Genomic DNA, 27,898 nt, shown 5'->3' on the forward strand with positions numbered 1-27,898 from the left:
CGACTCTGTTGGTTCAGAAATAAAGCTTATTTCTGCAAAAATGAAATAAGGTTAGGTTTTCACATAATATTGATAAACAGATTCTAGATGAGTTCGAGTTAAATATCAAAAGAAGTAAAGCCAAAATGTGATCTGAAAAAATTCAGTTGAATATTTATGTCCCTTGGATTGTAAAATGCTTTATAAGCATAGAAGCAAAAAAGAAAATTACACATCAGTAGATTTGGCCACTTGAATACTCCTAAAATAAAAATAAGAAAATAAAACATTTAAGGTAAAATAATAAATTAAGAACATACTTTCATTATATGTGAAAAATAAATTATTTATATCTTTAATATATAAAAAATTCTTATAAATGAATAGGAAGACTAAGATCTTTGGGGGAATGGCTGAATAATGTGAAAAGGCAATTTGTAGTAAAACACAGAATGGCCAGGGAATACATGAAAAATATTTATCTTCAAAAATAATAAATGTAATACAAACTAAAAGGACAATGAGAGCCTCTGTGTTCTAGGCTATTGCGAAAACTGTTTCTAGAGCAGGACAGCAGAGATAAGCTCATGTTCTACTAATCAGATGGCAAGATGCTATGACCTTTGTGGAGAAAAGCAGCCTTTAAAAGCTTTGAAAATACTGACAGACATTGCCTTTGTAATTCATTTCTAGAAATGTCTCACACCATCATCAGATATAACATAGGATTTATAGACAAGTATATTTATTATCATTGACAAAATTTAAAAAGCAGAATCACATCTGTCTAGGAGGTTGGTTAAATAGATGATTCATCCACATGGCAGTACTCTGTGGTGGTTAATAATCTTGTATCAGGAAAATATATATTTTTAATTCCTATGATAAGTTAATTCTACGAATACACTCTAACAAAATATCTAAACTGTCATATGTAAACCATATTTTCAACATGAATATGCATGAGACAAAAGAGTGGTTACTCTGAAGTGAAATACTGGGTAACTTTCATTTTTATTCATGTTTTTCCATATTTTCCGGCTGCTCTGCTCCACAATTTTATTTTCTATAACAGATGTATCTTAAAAGCTGCAACATTTTAATTTCATTTTCAACTTCATTTTTCTACACAATCATCTTTGTTCCAGTAATAGATGGAGCATAATTCAACACCTGTTGATAGAAGCTAGTATATGACATAAGAGCTCAGTGGATAAAGGGAGTTCACTGAACAAGAAAGAGCCTCCATTTACATACTGGAAGCACATTAATGTTTCCCAACTGCTCTTAGTTTTGTGGATCGTGGTACCACAGCACCTATGAACACCATATACTTGGGGAAGTTTGTAAAACTCACAGATCATTAAAAGAGCATTTTTCTGGCTTCTAAATGAATTGAAAGTTCACTGTCTATCCACATAAACTAGAACTGTCCTTCTGATACAGACCACGCTACTATGATATACTTCTGAATAATCAGATTATTAGATATTTATCACTCTAATTTTGACTCTTTGTCTTAGATTTTTGTCAGGTCCCTTTAATTCATGGATTTCCAACCTTTTGGCTTGTCTGGGTCACACTGAGTGAAGAGCAACTATATTGGGCTGCATATAAAATATATAAATATATAATGTAGTTAATGTACATATACAACAAAACTTCCTCTTTTATATTTTGACAATAAATTATTTTGTGAAATAACAAAAGCCTAAGTTTGATAATTAAATGAAAACCGTACATGAGTGCTTAGTAACAATAAATGCCTGGTTTCACAGGTGCGCACAAGTAGGTAGATTGAAGTATGATCATTGGTGATTGTGTATTTTGCTCACTACATCACGTAAGTACATATAGCACCTGATGCACACAAGTACTGATTTAACCGTGTGTGGCAGGTGCAGGTGCAGAGTTAGCACTGCACCGCACCCTGGCCTGCATGGGTCAGGCTCCAGCCCTGCACAGTGGAGTCCTGAAACACATCACTCAAAACCACATAACAATGTTAAGAGTGTGTATGCATTACTAGCTGTCCAGGACCACATGTGGCCTGTGGGCCTCAACTTAGATGCACATGTTTTAAGTAATCCTAAAGTAAAGATGAGATGTGAGCAAATAGAAAACATAATACCAATACTCAAACTACTTGGAATTAAAATTTGAGCTCTGTGTCAACTGACTCCCAAACTATGCTCTATTTTGTTATTAGAATTTAAAGTTTTTTTAACCTTCACTTGTGTATTTTAACAAAAGGATGTTTAAGAACCCTTCCAAAACCTGAGATTCTGTACTCCTAAAATCTAGTATCAATCTCAAAATATCATCATGCTAATTGAGAAGATTTGAGACATATATTTAAGAAACCTCTTTTGCTAGCAATAAACCCATGCACTGAAGAACTGATTATTTCATGTGTATGTTGAGTTATGTGATTAAAAGTAAATTAGAAACTTAATGGGAAACAGAAAAATGGCAATGGAAAAAGACCTAGATTAATACTAAAAGCATAGTAAATTCAGGAGATTATAGGTGAAATATTCAAATAGCAAAATATTCCTAAAATGTCAAGAATACAGAGAATCTAGTTAATATCTCTTCAGAAGTAGCTTCATCTGAGTACACTCTAAAGCTCTGTTTTGACATGAATAACAACAGCATATCCCAGATGGCAAACCTTAACAACTAGTTCCAAGGAGCATTCCTAATGACAAATGTCCCCCAAGCAGCGGGAGCTCTGAGTCCCTCTCATCCTCCTGCATGACTTTCTTCCACTCTAACCTTGTCACAGGACAGAGGATGCTAAGGGTTTTCAAATGCAAAGCCTTTCCAAAATGTTACAATGTATATCTTAGCGTCAAGTGAGCCAGAGCATGTTACAGCATTTTCCCACTGTGTAATTAATGAAATCAGTAATAGCTATTACTTATGAAAAATGATGCTGTGCTCGGAATGCTTCACATGCATTAGATCCCTGTGAACGTGGCACTTTTGTCATACACATATAGATAAGGAAACTGAAGTGAGAAGGGGTCAATTAATTTGCAAAGTGTCACAGACAGAATAGTCACGCAGCTCTGTTACTTACCTCTGTGCCATCCTATTAAATTTTCAACTTATAGTTCTGGATGGAAATTATTGCTATGTCTTAGTGAACACTACACCTAGTATCTACTACATGTTCAATAATATGTTGAATGCACAAAGTTAAATGTAACAGTGAATGCACTTTTATAAAACAACAGAAATTTAAAAGTCCTGAGATTCAAAGATAATCATTGACATTTCTTTATTTTTACAAAAGTGCTCTGCCATTTTCCAGAGTTGCTGTAACTCTACTTACCATCATCTGTATATTTCCTTAAAATCTGCAACCACAGGGAAAACATTTGAGCAAAGTCATCTGGATAATAACAGTTTACTTTACCACATGAATATTTTATACAGAAATAAAATTAATTTTAAAATATTCTTTTCTATAGACTTGTCAAGTTACGAATCTTGGAGTTAAGAGAAAATCACTTGAAAACTCTACCAAAGTAAGTGATTGTGTATTTTCTAAGCTTTGAATTGTGACTTTTTGGTAGGAGGAAAAAGAGCTACTTACTTTTATTTTGGCTGTTTTGCCATTTTGACTGATTTAGTCTATAATTTCTTCCTAAAGGTCGAAAAGTAAAATGTATGAGAATCATATTAAATAAGAATGTATCCTGTCTCAAAAACTGTAATAAGTAAAAGTTGGAAGAGGCTGTTTAAGATTTTTCTCATAGCTGACGATATGTGCCAAGAAATTATTCCACTAAAACTTATGAATTTGTCATTTTTATAACTGAAAAATAACAATTTTACAAAGTTCAGCTTACAAAGATGCTTAATTCTGCAAGTTAATTTATGGATTGTGATATTTTTCAGTTTTTAAATCAAGAATGTGCCAGAAACTTTTAGAAAAATCATTAAACATTTTCCAGAGATTCTCAAGTGATTGAGTGAAAAAGACAATGTTACATTTATATCACCTTACAAACTGTTCCCTTGTACTAGACTATTTAAAATTTGGTTTGTATAAATACACAGGGTATTTGAAAGCAACAGCTAATCTCCAATATGTTATCCATTAATTTAATAAAATACCCCCTCTCACCCTGCTTTCCTTTATTCATGTCTAATGATAGAATTTTGTGTTGTACAGAAATAATTATTTTTGAATGTCAAAAATTATTTACAATTTTTTTTACTCAAATAAATCAACAGGACTTATTATATGTTATGTTTAAAATATGTACTCTTGCTCTTCCTTCAGTATTACAGAAAAATATTGAGTATAGTGATTAGTTTCCCCAAGTATTTTAACAAAACACATTTTCTGTTGAACCAAAATTTCTTATTTTATATTTTTTAAATCTTTTCTGTAGGCAAACTAGACTGAATTGCATTGTTTTTTAAATGAATATGTCAGTAAAATACCTTCAGCTACACTTTAGGTATAATATTATAGGAACCAGGCTGGGAGTTTATCCCTGACCCAGGGGGCAAACGAGGACTAAAGACAAAAGACACAAAGATAATTTGGCAGGGCGGGACCAGGGCACTCTCTGCCTCTAGTGGACAAAAGAGCACAGGGAATCTGAAAAGTCCTGTTGTTATTAGTAGAACAAACCCAGGTAGCAAACATGCAATTCAAGGAACAAAGAACTGTAGATGATTAACAAGGAACATAACAACCCCATACCTGGATATGTAATTTTCTTGGTTTAATCCCCAGCTGATGTTGTTCCAACCCGGGGATATTGTAGGTGTCAGCACCCTTACACACAAACTAGAGAGAGGGCAGCCTTCCACCCCATCTCCTCTACCCCAGAGAGGTCAAGAAGGCCTCAGTATCTCCGGCTGATCACATAGCCCAGTCTCCCACATAATATGACGAATGAAAATTTAGTAATTGCAATATAATAACATAATTATGATCCTAACTTTCAACAGTGATATGAAATCCATTTAAATACACACATAGAGAACGCATCTATGCATTCCTCAGTAAGAAGTAGTTCAAGAGAAAGCCCGGAAAGGAGCAAATGTTCCATATCTCAACACCCTGCACCTTTGAGTAATTCTTTCTCTGAGCTGAAGCATTATCCCTGGACCCAACCCAAGGCCCCTCCTAGTTTGGAGACATCCACAGACTAGGAACATATCTGAAAGTCTTGCTTATTCCAATATTAAACCCCATGCAAATGCAGTTAGTGCCACTGTTTCCATCCCGAATGCTTTCATTTTCCACATTTTAAAGTGACAGTATGGCTCAGTGGAAACCAAACGAAGATAAAGGAGCAGTTGTCCTGTTTACCTAAATGTATACATTCATGTCAAGGAAAAAATACTGAGTATGTGGATGACAATCACATTGTTCTAAAATAATGGCTTGGATTTGAAATATAAAATAAACCTGAACTAGATTGCAGGATTTTTTCATATATATTTTAAAAATGGAATGTTAGTGTAAGTTAAAACCTGATGTAGATTGATAATATGGACTTTATAGGAAATGGCTGTGTGAATAATACAGAGCAACGAGTAGAAATTCTTGTCAGTGATGTATGAGTGAGTGCTCTGTCGGTTCTGAGACTATGGTCCACTATTAAATCAAATTAAATAGAATAATGTGCATGAACTATTTTTGGAGTAGAAACATTGTAAAAATCTATTAGAAGTGGACACTGGGCCTCGTTGGTAGACTTAGGCATATGTATATCTTGTGTAGCTGTAACAGCTTTTCCATTTTAAGAAACATTTTCAGTTATTTGCAATCTAATGTGTTCATTTTATACTTCATCATTTTATATTGAATACAGACATAAAATATATGCAGAGCTTTAGTATTTTAGTTTTGGTGTCTATGGAATGAGAATTACTGAAAGAAATTCTATGTTGAATAAAATAAATTTCATTATGTGTTATACATTTTGATCGCCGATGTAGATCTGTAACTTAGGGATATGTGCGAACTGTCTACTTCCCTTTATTTTCTACTTCCAGTGAAAATAAAGGTAAAGATGTAGTTTTAGGAAAACAAATTTGAGTTTTATAATAACTACACTGAGAAGCGATTTCCTCAGGGACACAAACAAGATGATGAATCTTTGGTGGTTTTTCAGTGATTTTCGATTCTTTTCATCTTTTGTCTGTAAGCGTATATGCCTGGCATATATGATCTGTGCAAAGTGTAAAAGAATTATGATATAACATACATTCAAATGTATTCCTGTTAATAAACTCATAGTGATATTCTGATGTGTGCCAATTCCAGGATCAATTTTTTTCAGTTACAAACAGGAGTTACTATTATAAATTTTTTACAACAGTGTGTTATGATTACTCCTCCTGAACATCTGAAAAGAACTAGATAATCAAAAGACTAGCCTTTAGCTTCCATGATAGAGTTTTTTCCCAGAACTAATTAGCCCTTAATTATGATTTTAGAAGAGCAGCCAAAAAATGTGAGGAGGACAAGAATAGATCAAATGCATGCTGGAGGTCAAGGTTCAAACCTAGCCTTGCTTTGCTCATTGGTTTATTCGTTGATGTGTTTGTTTGCTTGTGCATTCCTCTCTTCACTTGCTTCTGTAAAGAGTCTGCAATTCAGGCATCCAGAAGAGCCTAGTTTCTGGGTGGCTGTGTTGTAGCAGGTCTCACAAGGTGGTAGTGAAGCTGTGGCTGGGCTGTCCTCATAGAAAGGCCTGACTGAATGCAAGAATGTGCTTCTCATTTCATGCGAGTGGTGTTCGGCAAGTGTGATCCTCATTGGCTACAGGCAAGGCTAGCAAGACACTTTGGTTCTTTGGCACGTGGGCTTCTCTAGATGGCTGCAGTTCAGCAGCTTGCTTCCCCCAAAGCAGCAGAGAGAAAGAGAGAGAGAACTCTGACCTCAGAAGTAGCATCCCATCATACCATGATTTCTACCGCATGTTATTGGTCACAGCAGTCAGATCTGGTAGACAGTAGAGAAGGACATAAGTGTGAATACTGGGAGGCGGGGCTCTCGCAAGCCATGGTAGAGTTCCCTGGCACACAATTTCCAGTGCTCAATATAGTTTGTCTAGAAATTCAGTTGACAGTACAGTGGTAGCTCGGTTCATGAACTTAATTCTTTCTATGATTCTGGTTGCAAAGCGAATTGGATGAGAACTGAATCAAATTCCATGGTATACCAGATGCCTCTGATGCAGAAAGCAGACTCACAAATCAAATTCATGAGAAAGTTTTACCATGACACAACACTTCCTCTTTTCCAGGACTCTTCAGCTCTACTGGTGTCCCCTTGAGTAAAACGAGTTTGTTTCATGCTAGAGTCTTTATACAATGCTTCTTCCCTATAATTCCCTGATCACAAATCTTTGCACAGTAGTCTTCCTTGTGATTTATGGGTTTTTTTCGGTGAAGTGACTCATGGTGGAAAGATGAGTCTGATGTTTTGACGACTTCTTTTGTGACACTGACCATTCTGAGAATCTGGAGGGAAGAAAGCACTAACTGGAAAAGTATTGATTCTAAAATTCCAGTATATTTCCAATATATTCATGGCCTACTGTTAAGTTTCACTTAAAAGTAGATTATTTGATTGTTTCTATAAAATAAGCCACAACAAAATGCCTACAATACTATGAAAGAGCACCAAAAAAGATAACCCTCCCAATTTGGAGGGGACCAAATTTGTAACAATGGGTAACTTTAATCAAATAAGTGTTTTAGTATTCTCAGTTCTCAAGAAAAGATTTTATTGGGAACGTTTTCTTGTGGGCTGTTAATAGGATTATGTTTTTTTGTGATCTATGAATGTTTTGGACACTCCTTGGTGAAAATAGTAAGGAATAATTTGAAGCAAATAAGTTCCTAAGTACAAGCATGAAGGATCCACAATCATTTGAAAGTCTTAATCTATATGTGGTAGATATGGTAGTAAACAGTGTGACCTTTATATTATTTAATTCTGTATATGTCCTTACTTTCTCAGTAAAAACAGATTCATAGATTCATAGGTCTTCCTTCTGCGTGAATACCTAGGAACCTGTGTACATAGGAGTACAACAGATACCAGTGCATTTTGCCCTAACTAGACATCCTTGAAACAAAAAGACACTCTGAATTTTAAATATTAATTAAAATCATAGCTACAATGAAATATTGTTAATAAGAGATATGAGATCATGAAAGTCAAAAAAGACTAGGGGACTATTCTCAACTGAAGAAGACTAAAGAGACTTTGTAACTAAAAGCAATGTGATTCTGAATTGGTTCTTTTGCTGTAAAAGTCATTATTGGGACAAATGGCAAAATTTCACTGGGGTGTGAAGATGAGGTGGTACAGAGTATCGCTGTTAACCTCCTGATTTGAGTAGTTGTATTTTGGATGACAGGAGAATGTCTTTATAGAAATCCATGCTATAGTGTTTGAGAATCATGAGTACCCAGATTGGCAAGTTATGCATTGTGACCCCTAACTCCTGAGATGTCAATTTCACTGGTGTAAGAAACACCCAGCAGATTAATAGAGCTCCCTCTGGGTGTGTCTGGGTGGGTCATGGGTGGAGCCATAGCTTGGGGTGCTGCTCCCTCCCTGCTGTGCTCCCTTGACCTCCATGACCTGAGCTGTTCTGCTCACTAGGCCCTTCCTCCATGATGTTCCTGCCCTGGAGCCAGCTGACCACAGAGTGAATCTCCTTAATTAATAGCTACGTTAAGCCTGTCCTTCTTTCAGCTGTGAGCATTGGCTGTCTTGTCCTATAATGGGACAGCAGCTGGCTAATACACACTAGTTCTGAAAAAATTAATAACTTTTATAATATTTTGTACTTTTCTGTAACCTTGTGATTTTTTCAACATAAAACTCACTTTATTTTTTATCGTTGTCCTTTGATTCTATTTTTTACATAATCTGTTCTGTTAAATTTTTAAGTATACCATACAGCATAGGCACACTGCAGCAGATAATCTAGAACTTACTCATCTTGCAAAACTGACAATTTATGCCTATAGAACAGAAATTCCCATTTCCTTCTCCTTTTATCCCATTGCATGCCGTTGTTTTCTGAGCATAACCATCTTAGACACCTCGTGTGAGTGCAAATGTACAGTATTTGGCCTTCTGTGACTTTCTTATCTCACTTAGCATCTTCATCTACCCTGTCACACATGGAGTGATTTCTTGTTTAAGGCTAAACAGTAGTTCGTTGTGTGTACATACCACATTTTCTGTGTCCATATCTCAGAGGATGTTTAGGTCCTCTCTACATCCTCACTATTTTGAATAACGATGCGGTGAACACAGGAGTGTAGACACTGCTTTCAGATCATTGCCTCACTTTTTTGGGACATACACTCAGAAGGGATTGTTGAATCAGATAAGAGTTTTATTTATTTATGTTTTCTGAGAGAACTACATTTTACCATACTGAATTTCATCATGGCTGCACATGATTACAACCTGCAAGACAGAGCATATAAACTTCATTTTAAAAAATAAAAGTAAAAGGTACTATCAACAGAGCAAATTATCAACTTGATTTCTGAAATATTTGTAGATATAGAGAATAAGGGAGCAGTTTTCATTTATGAACTAACATGGTTAAATATTTATGAAAACCAGCATTTCAATATAAAAAGTACTATTTATATGAATTATGTATATACAGTTTTCCTACTTGAGTAGAAATAAATATCTGTTAATAATTATCATTCAAATTTCTATGGTACTCAATATCAAAAAGTAGGTTTCTTTTTCAGATAAATTCTTTGATAAGATTTCTCCACTTATTTAAAATATAATGTATGCCATAGTTTCTTTTAACCTCTCATCCTGTTATGTATTTTACTACTAGTTATCATTATCAACATAATGAACCAAAGCTCATAAATTAAAATATGGATCTGGACTGGACAGAGGTGACTAAGTCATTTTCTCTTCTCACTTCTGTTATTAATGAATTTATTTCTTTTGGCATCATGGCACTCTATCAATGAAATTCATCAATAGGTCCCTTAGTGCTATCATAATAAAAATTCCATTGTCAAGCATAGCTTATTATATGGCTTTTTGATGTTTTTATTATCTCTGATTTTATACTTGTTTTGTAACTATAATACATAATTGGATAGTTGTGATTTTGTAATCACATTACCTCATGCTTTTTCCAATTTATATTGATTTACAAGGCATGGAGTTTTTTCTGAAGCCCTGGTACAATCCTATTTTGGGTTACCTTTATGAAAATTGACAAAACGACAAATTAGCTCACCAGTAGTTATCATAGTGCCCCCTGGCTTTCGAGAATTGTAAGTAAAATCAGATGCTTTCTTTACATCTTCTCATTTAGCACTTTATTTTCACTTCACATAAAATGAACAATGATATTATACATTTAAAAGCAGCATTTGATAACTTATAATGTATTAGAACAATGTAATTATTAGCATCTTTTCTAAAAATCAAACATGTACTTTCCATAGTGTTATAAAAGGAAAGACTGTGAGCACTTTGTCCTGTGAACTAATTTTGTTTCTTCTTAACTTTACACTCTCATCATAAAATTAAGATTGAGACCATACGGTCAGCTAAGATTGTGTCAATTGAGGAGGTGGGCACAGGCACAAAAACCAATAGCACCATGGTGTTTACATTGCTCTTTTCAAAGTACTCCAGTCAGTAGCTCTGATCCTCAGTGATTACAGGTGCCGAAGATGAAAACTGCTGTCTGATATGAGTGAGGTTAAAGTGCTGTGACTTCACTTTCATAAAATCCAAGGCTTAGAGTAGGAAAAATTAGGCTGTACTCTTACTTAGTTCTTTGTATTCCTAATGTCCTTGAGGGTGTGTATGCTTTACTGTCAGACAAATCTGGATTTGTATCCAGGCCCTTGCAGCATGTTTATGAATTATTTATCTTTGGTGAACCTCAAATATTTTATTTTAAAGAGTACTTTACTGTGTATCATTACATCCTTTAAGCTGGAAAATAGTGGAAATAATGCTTGTTATTATTTACATCTTAAACAAAAGTAATGTACTAGCACTTAGAAATTTTAGGTGTGTTCAAAAAATATTGGCATGAATTACATATCTGAAAATTTTATCTCTTAAAAAACTTTATCATAGGAGAATAGAATTTTTTATTTTTTATAATAAAAGCCTTAATAATAGAATGTAATACTAATATAGCGTCCTTACTTTTTAGCAGTACCTAATGACAGTGTATAATCTTCAAAAAGTCTATAAAATGTTTAGGTATCTAGTTACTAAACCCTAGATGACTTTTTTTTTGGTAGTGGGGATTGAACTCAGGTCTTGTGCTTGCGCAGCAGGCAGTGAAACCACTGAGCTAAATCCCTGGCCCTCTTAGACTGACTTTTTAAATTTTAAAATCAGTGGGTTCTTTGGGTAAATGTTGACTCTGCCTAGTAAAATGGATGAGGAACTTTTCTTTTTTCTTAAATTTTTTCATTGGTACATTTTAGGTATACAACACAATTACATTTCTCTTTGGGAATTGTACCTTTACATGATGCATCTTGGTTCTTATTTTTTCCCCATTCCGAGCCCTCCCTTCACCCCCTCCACCCTTCCCTATTTACAAAGACTTTATTTCCATTTTTTCCATTTCTCAGCATTTTTCCTTTCCCTTCTTTCCTTTCCCCTCCCCTTCCCACTATCCCTACCCCTTTGGACCTTTTCTTCCTATTTTGCATTATCGATTATTCATTCTAATCATTGCTACATTTTAGATATACAATATAATGACATTCATCGTTGGAAATTTGCACCTTTACATAATCTCCCTTGGTTCTTATTTTTCACCCTTGCCCAGCCCTCCCTTCAACCCCTCCATTCCTCCCTATTTACAAAGATTTTGTTCCTATTTTTCCATTTTCTCATATTAATTTCATTCCCTTCTTTCCTTTCCCCTAGCCATCCCACTTCCTTCCCCTTTGCTCCTTTTCTTCCTATTTCACATTAACAATTATACATTTTAGTCCTTATTTACACTTTCAGTTTCTCACACCAGAGAAACTATTCGGTATTTATACATGTGTGTCCTATTTATTTCACTTAAGAGTATCACCTCAATATGCATCCATTTAGCTATAAATGTCTCTAATTTCTCATTTTTTATGGCTGAGTAGTATTCCATTTTATTAAAAAAACACATTTTCTTTATCCAGTCTCCAGTTGATGGCCATTTGAGGACCTTTTTCTAAACACTCAACATTCATCTAGGCATATGACCACCATTTGTGTCTTCATGCATGGACTTTTATAAGTAACCTCACTGCAGATTGGCGCATTCAGTTTCTTGTGGACAATAATCCTCTTTGTAGCCTCAACATAAACCCAGTCTCTTCACTAAATACATGTTCTGAAACATCATGCTAATGTTAATTTTGGTCTCCATGTCTCTGGTCAGAAAAACACACAAAGAACTCAGTTGACCAATCCGTGCTTGCAGTATCAGATATTATCTCTGTGCTCATGAATTGCCAACATCCGCGTCCAACCTGAATGCTGTAACCTTAATTCTAATTTCATATTCCGTAGCCAGCTTACAGAAGGATATTCAGCCCACTTCAAGACTGAAATTGTTGTCAGTTCTACCCACCACCACATAGCAAAACAGTAACTAGGAAAACGATCTCAAGCTCCTCCCACATGCTGCCTAAAGACAGCGCTGCCTCCTTCATCATGGAGATTAGGGAAATAACCCTCTTTTCCTTTCCTGCCACCCATCGTGGCTGGCTCCCAGTTAGGTCACATCTGAGCCTCTGCTTCCTGTGGTTAGCGTTCCTCCTGAGTTTTTCAGTAACACTTGCCTTTGCCTTGAACACTCCCTCAACTCTGTGTCATTGGAATCCTTGTCCCAGTTTTCTTACTAAAACATACAGTGACTCGTGTGGATTTACCAGCCCACAGTGACTCCTCACAGCTTTCAGAAGTCAAACATGTCAAGATCCTTCTTGATTTAGAGTCCACATTTCTGGCTTCATTATCTCCCACATTTTTCACTATTGCACAGGGTCTGCAGCATGCAGCACAATGCAGCTTTATGTCTTGATGCTTCATTCTTGAAACCTTCCCCTTTGGGGCTGAAAAAACTGCAAATCATCCTGTAAGTTTCCCATCAGGTTAGTCATGAAATCAGCCACAGATTCTGCGTTCAGGTTGGCAGGTTGAAAATTCTGTGGAAGGCAGTTTCCACGGGAATTTGGATCTGATTGTATAGTTTTATTCAGAAATCTAGTAAGTTCATTTTTATGAGGATATTTTGCTCATCTTGAATATGTCATCGAATGCTACAACCTAACAGTCCAACTGCCAAGTAAGCAATTGTTAAGCAGTGTGCTTTCTTTCCCCATTTACAGATTTTACGGTAGCATAATCACAACAATTATGGATACTCAACAAGCATTTGTGAATAGTTTTTCACCAGGGGCATTTTCTGGTGGCAGGGAGAACTGAATCTCCTCAGGTATATTTTATTACAGGATTAACAACATTTCCTAGCCACCTGTGCTTTGATTTTTACTTTAAAAAGGAAAGATTTTTCATGAATAAACAATGAACAATGACCTATTATTGATAGTTGGTTCATTAAGATACACTGAAAGAGATGAACTGTGTCTAACACTCCATAGATCTTCCACTTACTTCTTGTCTCCCTTTTCCCTCTGCTCAAATCAGGGCTATTTCAAGTCTTTCAATATGCAAAATGTCTTTACAAAGTCTGATTTTCTGCTGAACAGATGCAAAGGGAATATGTCTAAATTGCTGTAGTTTCCCGCAGTTTCTGTGACATTTAAGATCGGCACCTGAGCAATATTTAAAATAAAATTCACATGAGGTATTAGTCTCATTATTTTAGTTTCTGTGGATTTGTATTTTGTATCTCCTTATGGTGATATGAGATTTTAGATTATCCTTTCATGATTTTTACACTCTATGATTTTTTTTCCTGCCAAAGTAGTTATTCCATTATGTTTAGTTTTACATTATTTATGCTCAAAAGGACCCCAACCCTTTACCTAACTACATTGTAATTATCTTCCACTTTAAATTTAAACTTTACTCATAATTTTAACAGAACTTTTGTTCACTCACATTTACTGAATAGTAGCAATCTTTTGTAGTTATAAAATAAGTGTTCTATAAATTTATGAACAAGATTAGAAATAAAACTAATGAGATTTAAAACTATGGCTCTTATCAAGCATTAGCTGTGTAAATTTATGTTCGTTCTGAAAAAATTGAATAGAATATATTATATAGATTAAATTTTCTATTTAGGAAATGTTCAGCAGCACTTTAGATAAATGAATTCTTTTGTGTCTTAATTTAATCTATACTAGCTATATAGATTTGTTTTAAAATAAGAATTAATTTTTCTAGGAAATGTTTAAGATAAATGAATTTAAAATGATAAAATGAATTTAAATAAATGAATGTTTTCTAATATAATAAAATATTATTAATGCTATTCTGGTAATAGTGAAACATTTCATTTTGCAAAAAAAAAAATTGTATTCCTTACATCTTTCATGCAAATTCCAAAAATCTTTTGTGTGAGTTTCAAAAAAAAATGGTGTAGCATTTCTTATGCTAATTATAATCATAAAAGACAACTCTTAAATTACTACATCATCTAAATGGATATATATTTTTAGATGTTTATATATTTTATTTTTTTAAAATGGAGATCTATTACCTAAAGACTTTGCATAAGGAATTTGGTTAACGTTTTTGTTTTTGCTTTGGCAAACGTGGACAGAGAATGTTTTTGTAAAGAGGTGGAGATACTTGTATGATGAGAAAAATAATGTTCTGGAGAAAGAATAAAAGCTACAATCTCAAATAAGAGCAGGTATAAAACATCTGTGATGCTTAACACACAGTGCAAGCGTGACGTAGTTAAGGAGAAAAAGACCAGAATATTTGGAATATTATGAGTGTGGATGAAAGGGTGAAGAAATTGGGGAAAATTATGGAATGCCTTGTGAGCTGAATTACTTAGAAATTAAGATTTTATTCTGATTGTAAAGGGAAATGATTGTGGCTTCCAGCAAGGGAGATCTGTGGTTTACAAACCACAGTCTGGCTGCTCTGTACGGAGTGGGATTGGGATAGGCAAAATTAAAAGGACACCAATTAAGAGATGACTACAACAGTGAAGATGAGAAACGAAACCTCTTTGTCTAGCTTGGTAGCTATGGAGATGGTGAGTGGGAAGACTTCAGAGCTATTTTGGAGTTAGGGCCTTGATGATATACAGATTGATGGTGAAAGAAAAAAATAGGAATCATGGAGCATTTCCAGTTATGCTTCTCTTTCTCTAACGTGTCTCATGACATTACTGTCACAATTGATTATGCTTTTCTCTTTCTCACATGGCATTTTATCTATGAAAGCATTTATTATATTATGTTGAATTTGTGGTCTATTGAGTATATCCCCAAGAAGACTGTAAACTCTTAAAGGGAAGAACTGTATCTTACTTACTATCTTCATATTGGCAAGAATGTGGGACATGTATGTTCTCAAAGAATGCTTGCTAAGTGAAGGGAGGCAGGGCCATAGGAAAGGAGAGCTTCAGTGCCTAGTATAATGCCAGGCACCTGGTTGGCACCTGGTGGACACTTTAGGAATTTTAAGGATGATGAATGAATAGGAAGTTAAGCTGTGTGATATTTTCTCAATAAATCATCTGTTCACTCTAGCTGGATGTTGATTACTGATAAATCAGTAACTCAAGCATAATGCCATTGTACATTGTTAGCCATTCCACAAGCCTTCGAGGAAGTACACTCACGACACATTGAAATTTTGTTAGTATCCTTTGCTTGGCAAAGGATTGGCAATGCAACGTTACTTAAACTGACACTCTTAAATTATATGTGCATTTTTTTGCTTTCCTAAACTAATCAATTGAATATATTGAGATTTTTAATTCAAAAAATAAATACCAACCTCAGATATGTTCTTAGATCATGTTTCCCTATCAGAAATTGTATTTTAGACAGAATGAATTTCCATAACATTATGTAAAATGAAAACGTGTTCCAAAGAAGGAAATGACAAAGAAAATGTATTGTGAAGCAATATGGCCTCTTCTACATTGCCAAATGTTGCTTAGGAAAGTTTTCAATTAGCAATAATCGCACCTCTGATGAACCTCATTGGCTACGATACTGCCACTGCGCAAAGCTTAAGTGTTGATTAGGAAACATACTACTTAAAGCACTGTGCATCAGAATATCCATAATGCAGTTACAATTTGCTGTTAACACCTTTTACCAAAGTTTCTATAGTATACTAAATCCATTGTGCTTTAAATTGTTTACAAAATATTTAAGTCAGCCCTAACACACAAATGTAAATACTGCACATCCCTGATAAGACTGATTTCACAGAAGAAAGAAAAAAAAATAACAACTAATAAGTGCTAAGTATGATATTTAAGGAACCTTTATTTGATTTCCAATTTAAAAGTATAAAATAAGGCCATAATTTTAGTGCAATTCTGTTCTACCTGAGTTCCAATACAAAATTAGTGCCTTCTTTTTTCCTTTTAGATAGAATTCTAGCAATAAAAATTTTGCATTTCAAATAAGTTTTCAAATTCTCTTGGAAAGAAACTTGTTGAAAGAACTAGAATTCAGCAAACTGTAGGAGAATGTGAGTGAGTAATGTGAATTCTCTTGGTTTAGGATCATGAATAGTTGTTTTGTAGTACCAATGTGAAACCTAAAATTCTGGCTTCACTTCTATTTCAGTAATACACATTATTTTTTCATCATACATAGTGATTAACATTCAGGATGGGCTCATGGGTAAAATTAGTCTCATTGCAAATTCTGGCGGACATTCTGCTGGTAAGGCTTTGAGTGTGAAATAAGACAAGAACTGTCATGGATTAGGGGATCTGGATTCTCTGGCCTTGATCCATGATGTGTACCACTAAAGATGGAGACCCCTCTTTAGCATCCTCCTTGCCAGCAGTGTAGGGACTGTGCTATCTCCTGCCCTCTGCTCAGTGCAAGGACCAGATGCACTGTAAGAGCAAGGAGGCTCCCAGCATGTCTCCAAGGCTGAGAATGACCACTGATCCACATCCTACGGGGAGGAACTGCCCTCCAATATGACAAAAAGCCTAAAAACTGTCGCACTTCATCACCCAGTGGAAAAGTACCAGCCGCTAGCCCACCCCAACGTAGCCATGAAGGCTGGTCTGGCCCTCTTGGTGAGCAGCCCGTCTGATCATCAGAGCGGGGCCTCCTTTAGCTCCTCAAGCTCCAGCCCTTCTCCTGTTCTGACTCTGTCTAACTCTGTCTAGTCAGCCTGCCTGTGCCTCTCACTGATGTGTTCTGCCACCCTTTTCTATGATGAAAATGGACAAACCTCCTACCCGGGGCAGGGCAGAACACCCATCTCCTCTTTGGACCTCCTCCTCCTCAGATGCCTCCACATGATCCAGGTGATTTCCGTCTGCATTGAGCAAAAAGGCCCTGCGTAGACCAGTACCACAGATACTACACAATACCAGTAAATTCATATCATGTTTGTCATTCTCATCTACCCACAAAATCAGTATTAAATAGGTAAATCAACCCAGTTAAACTGTGACCGGTCTTTAAGACTGTTCAGTATAGTCGAAATGAAGGTAATTAACTTGCTTAAAATGTCTTCTGTTGTTTTCCTTTTTTCAGCTCTTAATGACTTAATAACTTTTTTTCTTAATAACTTTTTTCCCATTCCCACTATTGCCCTCCCTCTTACTCCACTATTTTCCCCTTATTTCTCTCTTCTTGTCTATTAATTGTCTCCCTTGTACTTTCATGTCATCTTTTTGAGACTCCACATATTAGGGGAAAACGTGTGACCCTTGTCTCTCTGAGTCTAGCTGATTTTGCTTAACATAATGATCTTATCTTGTTTTCTGTCATATTTTTCCATCTCTAGCTTCAACCAGAAATGTACACAGATGTTTTTCCCCCTGGGATGACTGAATATATAAAATGAAACAGGAATACGATTTTTGCTATATTGTAAACTATTTTCAAGACAATTCACTCGAGATGACCTGATGCAATGGAGAATCAGAAGTCTTTATAATCTTGTACAGAATGAAGTTATTGCTTAAAACTGTATAATAAAAAATGAGTATGGCTTCAAGGGATAAAAACACTGTTAGATGTACTGTTCCAACAGTTGAATAGCAAAATTTTACCGTATTGACTGAAATCGAATATAAATTTCCAAAGTATACCAATTTTTTTAAATAAAAAATTGTTGGTGGATTTTTTCAAGTTTTTAAAATAAAATCTGGATTTTTCTTTGACTTATCCTACTGTTCCCTGCCTATAACAGGAACATCCTAGCCAAGTGGATGGTGGGGTGGGCTACACAATAGAGTAAGAGTACCTTTGCATCTTAGACCAAGTCATCTGGCCTCCCTGTCTCCAGTTCCCCATCTGTGTCATATATTTAGGCATTAGACTCAATACATATGTGTATTACCCCCAATAGTATCTTGTGCATGGTTGATGCATGATACATGGAAGTGTTTGTTATCTTGCCCTAGAGGCAAACAAAACAACCAGTAGAAGCTTCTTAGACAGGATCAAACACTGCAGTGGTCCTTGTTAAAGATACAGATACATTCAAAGAGAAAAGGGCATCCAGGCCACACCACCTTCAGCATGCCAGGAGGTCCCTACTGATAGGCTCTTTCCTCTTTTCTCCTCCATCCTTGAGTTAGAAGTTTTGGCAAGACCCCAGTTTTACAGTTTACCAATTCTGTCTGACAGTATTGCTTCACCTCAGGGTGACAGTTACACAGTGGAACGCAGATAGCAGCGGTCCAGGAAGCTGAAACACCGTTACTAGAATCACACCCTCTTGCCCACTAAGCCATAAGTCATAGACACTTGCACTAACTTGCCCAAGGCTCCAGTACCACTTTGCATTTCCTGAGTTATGTGACCTCTAGTTCCCAAGGAACTGTCCTCTGAGTCCTTTTGTCTTATTTATCTTAGTAACCTCCTCAGGGCCTGGCATCTTCTTTCAGACCAAGAAATTTATTGCTTAATGACAAAAGGTTCAATTCAATAGGAAGATATAAAAATTGTAAATATATAAGAGAATATCTAAGTATGTAAAGCAAATATTGACAGATTTGAAAGAAGAAAGTGATAGCAACACAATAAATTGAACTTTTTTTTTCTTTTTCTTTAATGGTACTGGGGATTGAACCCAGAGCCCTCACACTGAGCTACATCCCCAGTCCCTTTTTGTAGATGTTATTTTGAGACAAGATCTCAAAAAGTTGCTCAGTTGCCCAGGCTGGGCTCAAACTTCTGATCCTCCTGCCTCAGCCTCTTAGTGTACTGGGATTGCAGGTGTGCACTACCGCCCACAGATAAACTACCCTTATAATCCCAGGTAACTGATGAAGAAATGAATGCCACTATTTATAAGCAGAAATAAGCTTCCTTGAGGCCTCCTCCCCAAGAAGATTTACCTGGATCAACCCAAAACCATATCCACTGCTTCACAGAGAAGCTCTAACATAGTATGGTTCTTCCAAAAGAGGCTTTGTATACAGGACCTGTGTATGTGAGGATTACACCAATGAACGTATTGGAATTGAAAGTTGAAGTTCTCCACCAACTACAATGATAACAAATTTAATTACCTTTTAGTCTTCAAACAGTAAATGTGTGCTTTGTGATTTCTGAAATTTATTCGGTACTTTTCTAACATTATTTTAGCATCATGTATCTGTATAGTTACTGTATGTTATTATCAAACCATAATCATTCCACTTATGATCCTCAAATCCAATATACTATTGATAGACAGCTAGTTTGAATGGTCTGTCTTCCTTTGTCAGTTAGTAAAGGCTTTTATTATAAGTTGAGCCGAGAATTTTGTATTTTCTTTTATTTTACTCTGGTGGCAATTAGGGTTAATGGATTCTGATATTATTTAAGTCTCTTTCTTTTGACAAGTGTAAATTAATCTTTTGGGGGAGGCTTTTCTTAGGTAAATTATAAAAATTAAAATGTCAACCTTTCTCTAAATGTAACACTTTTAAGATCTAAGAAAGTTGAGAATAAGAAATCAAAAGAGTGGAAAACAGTTTCTTTACACTGACAAAATGATAGCTTCATTTTGACTCATTTAAAAGCACAAATCTCCTGAAGAATCTACTTAAATTAATTTAAATTTTAATAGCATATGTAAATATTTGGAGAAACTGTCTTAATCTTTCTTCATTAACCAGTTAAATTGAACTAAGTAATGTGAGTGTGTATACTGAATATATTCCTTTCTATTGTAGCCCACTGATGAGCTCAATTTTCTTTTCTTCCAGTGCTTCCCACAATCTACAAAATTTAATTAACCATTCTATTTCTCTATTGTTTTTCTTTGCTTATTCAGACATTGATTATCTGATTAGGGGTTTTTCTTTGTTAATTATTGGTTTATAAACTAAAAAGTTTGCTCAGTGAAATACATATTCATTGCTTCATTTTATATTGGTAAATAGCTCTTCTACTTTTCAATTTTTTGTGTGGATCATTTTTATTTTATTTGGCTCTAGACTCTTTTTATCTCATTATTTCATAGCTTTATACCTGCCAGCCACTAAACTAATGTACTTTATATTTATCAGTATAGTATATTTAATTCATATGGTATCACTGTCTTATAGGTATTGCTGTCAGTTCCCATTTAATAATGAGGAAAATAGGGTGTAAGGAGATTGAATAACTTGTCAGATAGTACACTACTTTCTTTTTGTGTATGGCATTGGGGACTGAACCCAGAACCTTGTATATCCTAAGCAAATGCTCTACCACTGAGCTACATCCCTGCGCAACACTGCAGAGCTCTTAGAGGTAGATTAGGGATTCAGAGACAGCTCTGACTGAAGACACTTAATAGAAATAACTCATAGTAAGAGTTAGGTTCTTTATCGACCATATAATCATGTTGTGTCCACTTACAAAATCCGAAGTGAATAAGGAGTGTTATGCAATATAGTTAGAGACAACACAAACAGATGAATATCAGTAGCTTTTATTCCCATTCTAGAAAAAAGTCACTAATACAAATAAATAAATAAATAAATAAATAAATATTCCATTCCCTTGAGCAACAAGAAGTATTATTTAGGAATAAATTTAACAAGAAAAACAAAATGCTAATGAAAAAAATCTATAAATTCTTCTTGAAAATCCTATCAAAATGAAAAGACATCATTTCTTATATAAGGTTTAATATCCTAAAAATGTTATTTCTCATTAGAAGTTAAATATTCATTTAAATCCACTCCCCTCAGGATTCCAAAGGCTTTTAACTGGATAAAATAAACCTAATGTTTATAAGAGATAGATGATGGATGACAGCCAAAAAATTAAAACAAAATATATTGGTGATTACAAAAACTTATATTGAGAGATGTCAGAACATATTATTAGGTGCTCATTTCAAAAAAATATTGCCATAAAATAAATAATAACTCACTGAAACAAAATAAAAATCAGAAGTAAATCTCAACATTTGTAAGAATTTAAAACTTTATCAGATGGGCATTTTAAATTATTGAGAATGGGTGAATTATTTAATAAATGATAATAAATAATTATTTAATAAATTGATGATTCATTTGGAATAGAATTAGACCAGCTTATGCTATATACAAAAATGAGTATCAGGTTTATTTCTTAATTTACAACAGGGTTTCGTGTAGCATTGTTTGGAATGATCAAAAAGAAAAAGGAAGAGATGGAGACAGACAGTCAGAGAGACAGCCAGACAGACAGCCAGACTAGGAAAAATTCATCAACAGTAAAATCTGAATAAATCATGGCAAAGAGATACTATAAAGCCACTGAAATGATCATGTCAACAGGTGTTACTGAGGAAAGAAGGAGACTCTCAGAGTATGTTTAATATAATTTATTTTATAAAACAAAGAATTCTACAACCCCCTGTGTTTGTGTGTATGTTTTTTTTTGTTTTGTTTTGTTTTGGTACTGGGGATCGAACTCCGGTCCTTGCACTTGCACAGCAGGCGGTGAAACCCCTGAGCTAAATCCCCAGCCCAATATGTGTATGTTTTATGTAGTTACATTGGCATCAAGAAAAGTATAGTAGGATATGTATTGCATTATGCAATCGGGTCCCTCATGACCAAGATCAGAGTTGTTCCCATCCCAGAACATCTGTGTGAGATGGTACTGGAAATACACATGTTCTTGCAATTCAGATCCAGCCGCATATATTCTGCCCATGCTTGATGACCCTTGATGGAAGGTACCTGACAAGCAGAGCATTTTATCAGATTCCTTGTAGTTGAGCCTTCATTATAGAAATATTTCACTGTGGAGTCACAGTAGCTGTGTGTCTAGGTAGCAGGGCAGTCTCTAGCATGTCTACACAAAAGCATGTTCTACCTTGGACTGTCATTCTAGCAAAACATGTTCCAACAAAATTAACCACAGAATCGTCCTTGGTAAGCAAGTCTAATTGTCACCTTTCTCTGTTGCTGACATTAATGGAGCCGTTTGTGGCCCAAGACAGTATTGAAAAATTTTTGCAGTAAGCTACACAGCTCTGAACCAGACCCCTTAAGTCTAGGATGGATATCGAAAATTAGTAAGGTGTTCTTCTAGATAAATATGTTATTATTCAGCTGTGCAAAAGTGGTGGATGGGACCCCAAAAGAACTAAGCTTCTTTCATCAAGTGAAACTGTTTTCACACACAAAAAAATCAGAAATTGAACTTTCTATAGTGGACACAGATTTCCAGTTCTCTGCAAGGAAGTAATTAGTCCTGGCAAAATCTACCAAAAACAGTCATGTGTCCTGGATGTGTTCCCGGTGTTGTAAGGATCCTTTACAGTCATGGTCCGTATCCTTTCTGTTCCTGGAGAGTTATCATAGGGTGAGATTTCACGTCAGTACTTCAGGGGAGCATGAGTACCTCAAAGTCAAAAATTCCAAGGTCGAACTCGTCCTTTACCTCACTTTCTGCACTTTTTCCAGTATTCCCAAACTCGGCTAATAGAAATAACATTTTTGTAGATCCTGTGAGTCATCTGAGGCCTATTTCTTACTCCCACACCCCATCAGTCAACAAGTCCTGTCAAATCTGTCCAATTCGCTTATTCATTTCCTTCTGTCTGCGACGCTCTGCCTCCAGAGGCTGGCTCTCTATCATCCAAATTGCCCATCAAATGTCACTTACCACAGAGGGTCTTTGGTGACCCTCCCACCCCAGGAACATTTCAGAAACCCTATTTTGCTTTCTATGTAATACTGAAATTGTCACAGATTGTTTCATCTATTGCTTGTCTCTCCCCTTTCTAAAATGTCTCCTGCAGAACGGAAATCCTGGGCAGCTTGTCTGTCCCTGGGTCCACATTGCTTAATACCCTGATCAGTGCCCAATGCGCACTGACAGAAATGTGCCTTTTAAGTTCATTCATTGTACCATCCACTCAGCACATGCTGATTGGTCACTTCTGCGCCAGACATTGAGCTGCATATGGGAAACGCAACGAGGGGCAAAAATAAGTCCCCATCTTTGTCCTCATGAAATTGGTGTTTAGTCACGTAGACAGCCATTACTGGAGCAATGTGTATATAAGTAGGTGTCAAATGACAGCCATGAGCAGTCCCTCTTGCGTCTCTTTTCCGCTCTCTGCATCCCCATTACCATTTCCGTAGTTCGGATGCCAGCATCTCATGCCTCTGCTACTAAAATCACCATTCCTCTGCCTCCCTCTTGTCACCCTCCACTGTCTTTTTCCAAAGCTAAAATACAAGTCCGATGTGGCTTTCTACCTTGAAATCATTTATAACTTCAATGAAAACAAACTTGTCTGTACTCCTTAAAGCAATGGATGGCCTTCTCCTCATCCTCCCTTCCTGTCCCCAGTCCTCTTTCTCCGTCTTTAACTCTATGCTCCAGTTACCCTAAATTCCACTCTTATGGTTGTACATGTGGTTTCTCCACGCCTGGAAAGTCTTTCCCTACCCTTTGATACTCTTACTTACTTATCCCTGTGACCCGGGGAAGATAAGCTCCTCCAGAAAGCCTCTTAGCAACCCACTCAGTCTGCCTTCACCATGGTTCTTCTGTACTCTCATAGCCAAAAAGGAAAAAAACATCTTGTACTGTAATTGTTGATTTACTTCCCGGTCCCATTTGCAGTTCTTTGTGGGAGAATGTCTTTCAGGTTTCTATCTCCATTGCCTAGAGTAGTAGGGAGTATGTAGCATAGATGGAAGGATAGTTGGATGGATGAATAGATGAATGAATTTGCTTAATAAAACTAAGTCTACAATGATATTCAACAACACAGCTTCAAACATATATCAAGAATGTGAATAAAAACATATTGACCAGAAGGCTGGTGAAGCTCATTTTGAATCTTCTGAATACTGTGGCAGTCAGTGCTCAGTAATTCTATCACAAATTTATTCTATGCATGTTGATATTAAGAAAAGAACAAGAAAAGAATATCAAGTATCTGTAGTCCTTCAAGTGTTTAAAGTGTCAGAAGATAAGGCAACACAGCAATTACATCATCAGACTAAAAAACAATTTACATTAGTTCTACCACTGATGAAAGACTGCTTTAAAAGTATTAACATCTTTTAGTTCTTAGTATGAAGGTTTGTAACTGAAAAAGAAAAGGTGTGGTTACAGTATTTTTGACAGAGGATACAAGGAATTGCTTACCGATAGAAGCAATACCGTATAACATGTTAGGGAAATTTGAACATTTATACTAACAAATAAAGTGTAGTATAGGTTGGGACTTAACTGCAGCAGCTAGGAATATATTTCTGTCCTAGGGAAGTTGACTGTTCTCAGGAGAGAGCCAAGAGGGCACAAATATAATTGTCCTTTGAGAGTTTCAGCACCTGTTTACAATTAGAAAGTTGTTTGCTACTATTAACCATTATGGAGAGATCAAGTATATATCAAAAGTGTGGAAAGTTGTGGCACAAGTTGAGTTGTCAACTTAATTGGCTTCTGAGCCACTCAGGGAATGAGGAAAGCACATATCTGGGTGTATCTGGGTAGGTTATAGAGGTTTGGCTTTGAGTGCTATGTCTGATCCCTGGCTCCTTGCTCTCTGCTATGTTTCCCTGCTGTGGTTCTGGGCTGCCATAAATGACATGCCTTGAAGCCAGCTGATCATGGACTGAATGCCCTGAAACCATGAGCCAAATTAAACCTTTTCTTCTATAAATTGTGTCAGGTATTGTGTCCCAGTGACAAAGAACTGACTAATATTAATCAATTCTACAGATTTTACCTGGAAACATTTGAGAAAGGTGACTGCTTCCCACAACAAAACTAGAGAAAGCAATTTGCCTTGCCTGAAAATGATCACTTGTTTCTATATCACCAGTGTGGGTACTTATATATCAGTGGTGGTCCTGGTAGTGCCTTCGGTTGACCATCTACATACCATGTGTCCAATATTCGGCAAATATTCATTGAATACCTACTAAGTTTACAGCATTAGGCTAAATGAACCCTACTTGTTAGAAAGATGAGCTAAGGGCATCTGATAGAAAGGAACCAATGGAAACTTTTTGGATTCAACAGTAATGGGTACCAGGGGCCGGGGATTTAGCTCAGTGGTTTTGCCACCTGCTGTGCAAGCACAAAGACCCAGTTCGATCCCCCCCCCATACCAAAAAAAAAAACAGTAATGGGTACTAGGTTCCTACAGTCAAGGAACTGTAAGGCCTTTAAGAGCATCAGAATAAGCAAGTCCCTGAAGGCATTTCCATATATATTGATGACAAAGAGAGACAGATCTACTGACCAAAATCCTAGTCACCTCAAAAAATATATATGTATATATTGTTCTGGAAAATGAAAATATCAGAACATTATTTAAAAACCCATGGCAATAACCAGGCCTTGTAGTGGTGTTATTCAAAGCAATCTTTCTTTTCAATTAACTTCAAAATTAATTTGTTAGCATGCAATATTATTTCTACATTAGCACTTGTTTGGCAGTTATTGTTTACTGTCAAGGCTCCATTAAGTTCCCATGTTTGAAATGATGAATATGCCCTTCTGTTGATTACTGCTTGCGATTTCATGAGTTACTCTTAGAATAATAATGTTTTTAGCAATGTGTTTATTGTTTTTCCAACATTTGCTGAACAACTAAGCCTTGAAAAGTTTATATATACAGTATTAAGATCACAATAAGAATAATATCACCTTTTTCAGATTCTTTGGGACCCTGCTATAAATAAACTAGTTTAGCAAATACTTGAGTACAGAAAACTTAGCAATTGTCTTCTTTTTGTGTTAGTGTGGATTGAACACAAGACCTTGCACTGAGTTATATCTGCAGCCTTATTTATTTATTAGTTAGTTATTTGTCCATTCATTAATTCATTCATTTTGGTTGAGTCCTGCTAAGTTGCTAATTTTCCAAGCCTGAGCTCAAATTTGTGATTCTTCTTCCTCAGACAAAAATATGTTTTTTCAGTTCTCATTAGAGCTTTATTACAACTTCTTTATTCATTTGTCTTCTGTCTTTTGATATTCTTCTTACTTTGTATATATAGTGAAACTTTGTCAACAAAGAAATTTAGACACTTTATCCATTTTTAGTGCCTGCAATTTGATCTTTCAAGTTTCCAATCTGGAGATGGAATCAGGCATATAAGTAACAATCACAGTATAGTTCACTGATAAGAAATGGAAAGTCAGCCTAATTCCCTCAGAGAGTTAGGAAAAGGATTGAGTGACATAATATACATAAAACACGTCATAAAGAGCTATGCCAAAGTGTTGAACTTGGTTTGAAGGATCCAAGAACATGTGACAAATCAGGTAAAGTAACAATTTTGAATCAAATCTGAGGAAGATAGAACTGAGGAGACTGCAGAGTGGTTTATAGACCATTTCAATTGCCAAGAAATCAAAAGAACCAATTGAAATCAATGACAGTGAAGTGGAGAAGTAGGAGACAAGATGTACTTGGGAGAAAGAGTAAAAACACTTCAGTAAATGATTGAATATAAATTGGGAAAGACCAAATGAAAAAGGAAAACCAAGAATGACTCAGTGGCTGCTAGCAGTAAACAAATATAGAAAATATTTTATGAAATTGGGAAGGATAGGAAGATACCAGGAAAATGAATGTAGCCATTAACTAGTTATTTTTAATGGAATGATCTGATAGAAAAAGTCCAAGTGATGTGCATGTCCAGAGAGAGGTCCATAGTTAAAGGTTTTGGAATCAGACCATACAGTTTATTAAGCCCAGGGCAATCATGACATATTCTGAATTACCAGTTATAGAAGAATGATTTACTGGCTTAAGCAAAAAAGATAGGATATGTTATGAATCCATTAACATTTTAATGGTGGAGAAATGCTCAGAGAGTATCAACTCAAATAAAAGCAGGGTGCAAAATTATTTGTACAGTAAAATTTCAATTATTTAAACAACATAGCCTCAAACGCTAGAAGGAAAGGTATTAAACAGTTATAACATCCACATTAGGGTAAAAAGTTTATCGTAATTTTCTCCTTTTAATATGTAACTATGTTTTATGAGTTTTCTATAGGAATTACTTAAAAATCAATTTAGGTAAGAATGGTTTCTTAGAAATAGAATAACTAAATTGAGTTTAAGGAACTGAATAGAAAACACTCCAGTGAAAAGAACTGAGTGTTGTAGGTGCAGCAGTGAAGAATATAGTATATAAAAGAACTGCAAGTCGCTAAGGATTATTGAAATAAAGCATTATGGTGGAGATTGTTTGGAGGAAGCTAGGTGGAAATATGTGGTTGCAGTATAGAGGCTTGTTAAACTAAGATTCTG

General features: G+C 35.6%; 1 protein-coding gene and 1 pseudogene across 16 annotated transcripts in view; one reads left to right on the top strand and one right to left on the bottom strand.

Annotated features, from left to right (window-relative positions):
• Lrrc7 (leucine rich repeat containing 7) overlaps nucleotides 1-27,898 on the top strand; it is a 496,759-nt gene that overhangs the window by 256,249 nt on the left and 212,612 nt on the right. For all 16 annotated transcript variants that reach the window (XR_015451809.1, XM_087212656.1, XM_087212660.1 and 13 more), the window contains one exon: nucleotides 3,459-3,515. Coding sequence is in view for 15 of the 16 variants with exons in the window: in XM_087212656.1 (XP_087068782.1) it covers nucleotides 3,459-3,515 (57 nt within the window). In the remaining variant the exon portion in view is untranslated. The remainder of the gene's footprint in view (nucleotides 1-3,458; nucleotides 3,516-27,898) is intronic.
• Nucleotides 16,070-16,218, bottom strand: LOC147827585 (U4 spliceosomal RNA; annotated as a pseudogene).

Source organism: Heterocephalus glaber, unplaced genomic scaffold, assembly GCF_053883595.1.
Source record: "Heterocephalus glaber isolate CG9 unplaced genomic scaffold, H.glaber_assembly_v1.0 deba00001442, whole genome shotgun sequence".
Taxonomy (NCBI): domain Eukaryota; kingdom Metazoa; phylum Chordata; class Mammalia; order Rodentia; family Bathyergidae; genus Heterocephalus; species Heterocephalus glaber.